Consider the following 6,269-nt stretch of genomic DNA (forward strand, 5'->3'; position numbering starts at 1 on the left):
GGAGAACACACCGTCTTCCTCCCTGGCATTACACCACTGCCTTTCAGGAAAAGCTGATATATTTAAGAAGGAGAAAGGCCCTTTTGCACGGGCCTGGACTTCCTCAGCCATGTGCTGGGGGCTGGCATTTGTATGCACTATTAGTAGTTATCACGGCATGTTGATATGAATGTTTCACTGGCTTTTCCAGACTTAGCACGGATGGATACCCCTGGGAAATTTAAAAGGATGTGCTGGGATCTTCGTGAGATATATTCTAGATCAGGTGGGAGTGGGGGCAGGATATGGGATGCAGAGGTGCTGTTAGGGTGCTGCAGCTCACCATGCTGGTGCCAGGGGTACGAGGAGGAGCACTGCAAGGGAGGGCTCCTGCTGCCCAGCTTGTCTGGAGCCGTGACACCCCAGCCAGCATCCTGGAGCATCCTTCTGCACCGCTGGCCACAGCAGCCCTGTGTTTGTCATCGGTGCTGCCATTTAAGCAGTCATCATTAGCTGTGATGGCTCGTTCCCATGGAGATGAGCAATGAACGGGGGTGTCTGCATCCTGCCAAGGCATCACTGCTGCGCCAGGTCACATTTCCCAGTCGATCCACAGCTCCAAACCCCAGCACTGGTGGGGACCCCCGATAGTCCTTGTGTCAGGGGCAGGCGGGCTCTCCTCAGCCAGCACCAGCCTGGATGTGAGGAAAGGGCAGCTACTTGCCTGGAGCATGGCAGTCTCCAGTAAGGCTGTTGTGTGGTGCCATTGCTGCTCACTGGGTGTTAAGGCATCTCTGGGTTTTGCCCCCTGTCCATCGTTTTGGGAGACTAAAGAGCAAATGTTGTGACTGTCAACCCAGCTGCTACAGCACTGAAGATGGCAAAAGCTCTTGGCACACGATGACTTCTTACTGAAGCAATAAATATGTATAATATTGATAGATTGCCATCGAGTCCATTTCTAATGGTGTGTAGCACATAATATATTCAATCTGTAGCATCTATTTGTGTTACGTTGTACATATTGTAACAGATAAATAGATGTTTCCAAGTTCTTCTGAAATGTAATGATGAGAAATGCTGCAAAATCTGGCTGGGGGCCTCCTGAGATGCTCGCAGTTAAACCACTGTAAATCCTGGAGAACTTGAATCATCTTCTCCTTTGCTCTAATAAAAATTTAATGCAGAATTTCTTTCTCCAGCCCTCCCAAGGCAGCTCCTTGTAGCCCCAGCATAGCACAGAGATGCTCCATCTCTGCCCTGGCTTGGTGACAGCTCTGCCTGCCTTCATCCAGGTGGAAATGACCCCATTTCAGGGGCTAAATTCAGCCTGGCTTAAACAGGAGTAACTCGGTTGAGGTCGGGAGATTTATGGATAAAGGATAAGCATAGCTTGGATAACATCAGCTCTTTCCTCGGGTCTGTTTGCTGTATAGGTGTCAGTGATGCATGAAGTGTCCTACGTATAGATAGCTGTATATTCGTCTCCAAGATCTATACATATGCCTCTTTACAGCTACATGAATGAGAGCAGCCAGACAGCGCCAGACCTGGCAGAATACAAATTAGCCCTTCAGAAGTGGGTGATGTAACGGAATAATGATAAACAGAGGAGCAGTAATTATATACAGTGGTTCCAGCTCTGGTGAAGTGGGAATAACCATGCCAGCATGGAGGAACTAGGGAAGGTTGGATTTTCCCAGCTGCCGGCAATGGCAGGGGCAGAGGTTGGGTTGGACCCAGGCAGGGTGCCTTGCTGATTTGGGATGGGGAGGGGCGGGGACATGTCACCAGGACTTAGCTGGGCTCAGAAAAGAAAAGGTTTTAATGTCAAAGCAGAGCTCTTGGTGCTGCAGATGCCCTCAGGGGCCACAGCTTTATCCTTCTAAAGCCTGTTTTCAGCAGGCACCTCTAAATCACTGTCTCGTGCTCAGAGAGGTTGGCAGGGGCAAAATATTGTGTGTGCAACTGCTTTCCCCTAGAGACCTGAGCCCCACATTGATGGCAGGCTTGGGGCCATATTTGCTCTCTCGTTAGCTGATGGGCCAGCACACAGCTGGGCACAGGGATCCAGCAGTCGGTTTTGTGCCTTTTCTCTGGATTTACTTGAAATTGAGAGTGTAATCTTGCTTTTGATCTTGGCGGCATGGCTCAAGGGAGGTGGGGATGGTCCCTGCCTGCCTCCCGCCTGGCTACTGGGACTATAATTGAGTTCAGCATCTATCTGAGCAGCCGGAGCCCCCGTGCCGGGATCAGCTCGGCAGCGTGTTTACACTCACAATCCACCGGCTGGAATTAAAGCCCAAACCTTGCATATCAATCCTGTTACTCTCCTGAGCTGTGGCGAATGGTTTGGCCACCCCTTGCAATGTCAGGGGAATGTCACTGCCTGGGTGGCCAGCTGGAACTGGTGCAGGAGAGGTGGCATAAAATTGTCTGCAGAGGGGAAATGGGGAGGAGGCCAGGAGGTGTGTTAAACAAGCTGCAGCGTTTATTTCCCAAACACATCATTTTCCTTTCAATATATGGCTTTTCCCATGAGAAATTCAGATTTTTGGTCCCCCAGATTTTGTCAAGAGGAGCCTGGCCAGTGGGAGAGCTGCTCACGCTGGGCCACTGAGGACAGCAGGATGGGACCATGTCCCCACTGGTGCCAGGATGCTGTCCCTGGCATGGCCCCACATGAGCCCTGCCTGGAGCTGCTCGCTCTTCCAGTCACGTTCGCTGTTGTTCCTGTGGGCTGATCTCTGCTACCACAATCAGACGGCCTTACAGGGGCTCCGAGATGGGCATCTCAGGGGGAGGCATGAAGGGAGAGGCACTAAGCTGCTTCTTGGGGTGAATTTGCTCCCATGCCGGATGGCTCAGCAGCCAGATCTCCTGCTCAGCCCCATCCAGCCCTGTCCCATTTGCTTCCACGGCCAGGGGAAGGTGGCCAGAGCCATCCTGTGTCCCAGCTTGGGCTTGGCATGTCCTTGCCCCTGTGCTGCCTGTCCCTCTTCAGTGGGATGTAGCAGCAGAGGCACAAAGGGCAGATGCTGCAGCATCCCCCTGCTCCCTACCCTGGGCATCTCACAGTCAGCTGCAAACAGCCCTCCCCAGCCACTGGGCTTGTGCAGGGATGCAGCAGCTTGGACTCAGCACCTTCTCCCAGGTTTCTTTGCTCCCAGCAGGATGGTGGAGGCCATTTCCCCAGCTCTGTGGTGAGGCTACCCCTTTTCTCCCATTTCTCCATGTGGCGCTGCACCTCAGCTCCAACCCTGTCCCCTGCCTGCAACCACCCAGCTTCTGCCTGCACCAGCTCAACCCTGCCCTGCTGTTTCAGAGGGGTTTTACTCCCGGTGCTGTGTTGGTAGCAGAGCCCCAGGAAGGGAGAGGAGGGCTGTGAAGGCAAGGGAGCGTGTTCCAGCACCGGCAGTGGGGAATTCTCCATCTCTCCACCATAATTAAATATTGTTTGCATTGCTTATTGACAGAGCGCTAAGCTGCACTCCGGTTTAATTTGTTCTTTGATAGTTGCTTTTGCCGCTAATTGATTTTCAGGGCTTTTTTTGGTTTGGGGTTTTTTTGTTTGATTTAATACCTGCCGGCCTACCAAAGCCAGAGAGGCAACAGGAACGCTCACCTCCGTGCCCTCCTGATCCCTGTGCAGGACAAATCCAGCAGGAGAGCCAGCATTGCCAGTCTCTGCAGTGGGGATGGGCTTTGGGTGGCAGCACTCCCAGCATGCATCTGGGCCTGGTACCTCCGGGTGACCCCATGTGCTCCGTTCCTTCCCCAGGACGATCCCGATGGAGAAGAGATCGAGAGGGAGAAGTCCAACTCGTTGAAGCTGGAGTTCACTGATGATGCCAACTTCAAGACCAAGGTTAACTATTCGTATGCTGCCGTGCAGATCCCCACGGACATCTACAAAGGCTGTGAGTGCCCCTCCTCAACCACTCCACTCTGCTTTGCACTGCCTGGCCAGGCTCAGCCTCTACCTCTCCTGCTCTGGGTGCCACAGCCCCAGGGACCATCACCCCGGGGTGCCATGGCTGGGTCTCAGTGCCAGGGCAGGCAGGCACGGAGAAGAGGCAGAGTCACCGTGTCAGGGCAGAGGTGAGGTGAGGGTCCCCAGGGACCCTCAAGAGCTCAGCACAGGCCAAAGAGGCATATTGGGGTTAGGGGTTATTAGGAAGGGATGGAGAGCAAAGGAGAAATGGTAATTATGGCACAGGCTGCACGCACATGGCTGTGATCTTCCCTGTAGAAGAGCTCAGGAAAGCTCAAGGAGGTTCAAAGCAGGCACTGGGGACAATCAGGAAGACAGACAATCAGAAGGATGGAGCAGCTCTGTGCAGGAGCAATTACAGAGGCAGTAACTCCCTGCTCATAGAAGGGAGTGAGACAGGACGGGCGAGGGTGAAGAGAGTGAAGCAGGGATGCTTCCCCACTGGCTTTGGGCTACTTGGGGCTGAGGTCAGGAAAAGATAGAAAAAGCAGCTGAAATCCTGCAGGAAGCCAGCTGAGGGTGATAGCAGGACAGTGCGATGGAACACCAGAGGAGCCCCTTCCTGCCAGGAGTGTGCAGGGGCTCTCAGCCCCATAGCCATGCCCCTGTGGCTATCGGAGGCTGCTCCAGAAAGGGGGACAGGGTCGGGAGCAAGTAGGGCACAAGGACAGCTTTAAGTCCCCGCTGGGAGGTGACACAGTCCCTGAGCTTCCAGAGCACTCTTCTACCTCTCCCTGCTGCGGTGGCACATGGTGACAGTCGGTCTCCATTTCCCTCTAGTGGCTGCTCTGCACTGAGCTGGGGACCCTTCCCAGCCACCGGGCATCCTCCAGCACCCTGCGCCCAGCCCCAGCCCCTGCTGTTGGGGAGCACCCCTCATCTCGTGCCCAGCCAAGGGCAGCTCCATCCCCACTCCCCCTTGTTTTAGTGGCTCTTGCTGAGGGTGGTCGCAGTGGTGACAGGAGCGGAGCTTCCATCCTGCCTGAGCAGCCCTTTCCTGGTGCACAGGCTCATCACCGGCACTGCCGTGCCCAGAGCCGCGCCGGTGCAGTGATTCCACCGTGGCGGCAGCAGTGGATGAGAAATTTGCAATTAGTTTTATTACACAGCCAGTGCAGGCCAGGCATTAATGAAGCACATCCTGCGAGCGGGATGGGCTGGTGGGATGAGATATTCATTACTCCTCACCCCTGCTGGCCTGCCGACACCACAGCTGATGCCCTGCCACAGCCACATTCATCACCCCACTTGGCCATGGGACAAGAGCAAACTGGAGGTTAACATGCTCCAGGGACTCACAACCGCTCGGACAGAGGTCCTGGAGAGGGGACAGGGCAGTGGGGAGTCAGATGAGGGGACATCCTCCCAAAGCCCCTTCCCAGCTGGGGCAGGGGGCCACAGCCACATGGACATGGGTGTGTGGGCACAAGGATTGGACCCTGTTCAGCCACACCAGGATGCTCCAAAAAGCCAGGGTGCAGGGCAGGGTCCTCAGCTGCTACACCCAGACAGTGGGTTTGGGGTGCAGGCACAGGGGCACCCGTGTGCCCTCTCCTGCTGGTGCAGCAGGAAGCGCGGCCGGTCCGTGCAGAGCTGCAGGCGAGGAGCGCACCCCCCGTGGGCCCTGGCGGAGCGCCGCTATCGCAGCCTGGCACGCTAATTAAAGCACCGCGGAGCCGCCCTCCGCTGTCACCCCTCACTACACACACAAATTACATCCTATATGTGTTTTATTTACTGTGCCGCTTTTAATTAAATCTGTGCTCGCTCGCTGGCGGGGCGGGGCTGAGCTCACCCTGGTGGGGACAGGGACGAGATGGGGGAAGGGACGGCTGGCAGCTCCAGCCTTGACCAAGGAGGACAGGAGCCATCCATGGACACAGCCTCCTGTCCGATGAGCAGTAGCTCATTATTCTGTTGGGGGGGAGAGCATAAGGGCTGTGTTTATGTGAGGGGTAGTATAGGGGCTGCGTTTGTGCACATGGATGGTGTAGGGTGTTCACATGCAAGAATGCATGGCTGAGCAGGGATGGTTGTGGGTGCTTGTGTTCATGTGCAGAGGTGGTGTAGGGGCTGCATTTGTTTGCAGGGATGGTATAGGGGTTGTATTTGTTCACAGGGATGATATGGGGGCACATTCATGCACAGGGAAGGTATAGGGACTGAATTCTGGCTCAGGGATGATACAGGGGCTGTGTGTGTGTTTGGAGATGGTATAAGGGCTGTGTTCATGCGCAGGGAAGGTTTAGGTTTAGGATCTGCATTTGGCACAAGCCTGGTGTGGCTGGGGGGGCCC

The 6,269-nt window shown here is 55.1% G+C and overlaps 1 protein-coding gene across 1 annotated transcript in view; it reads left to right on the forward strand.

Annotated features, from left to right (window-relative positions):
- CACNA2D2 (calcium channel, voltage-dependent, alpha 2/delta subunit 2) overlaps positions 1-6,269 on the forward strand; it is a gene marked incomplete at its 3' end in the record, with an annotated part of 173,142 nt that overhangs the window by 154,727 nt on the left and 12,146 nt on the right. Inside the window, 1 exon segment of the mRNA XM_010019736.1 lies at positions 3,761-3,899. Within this exon segment, the coding sequence (XP_010018038.1) occupies positions 3,761-3,899 (139 nt within the window).

Source organism: Nestor notabilis, unplaced genomic scaffold, assembly GCF_000696875.1.
Source record: "Nestor notabilis isolate BGI_N333 unplaced genomic scaffold, ASM69687v1 scaffold8790, whole genome shotgun sequence".
Classification (NCBI taxonomy): domain Eukaryota; kingdom Metazoa; phylum Chordata; class Aves; order Psittaciformes; family Psittacidae; genus Nestor; species Nestor notabilis.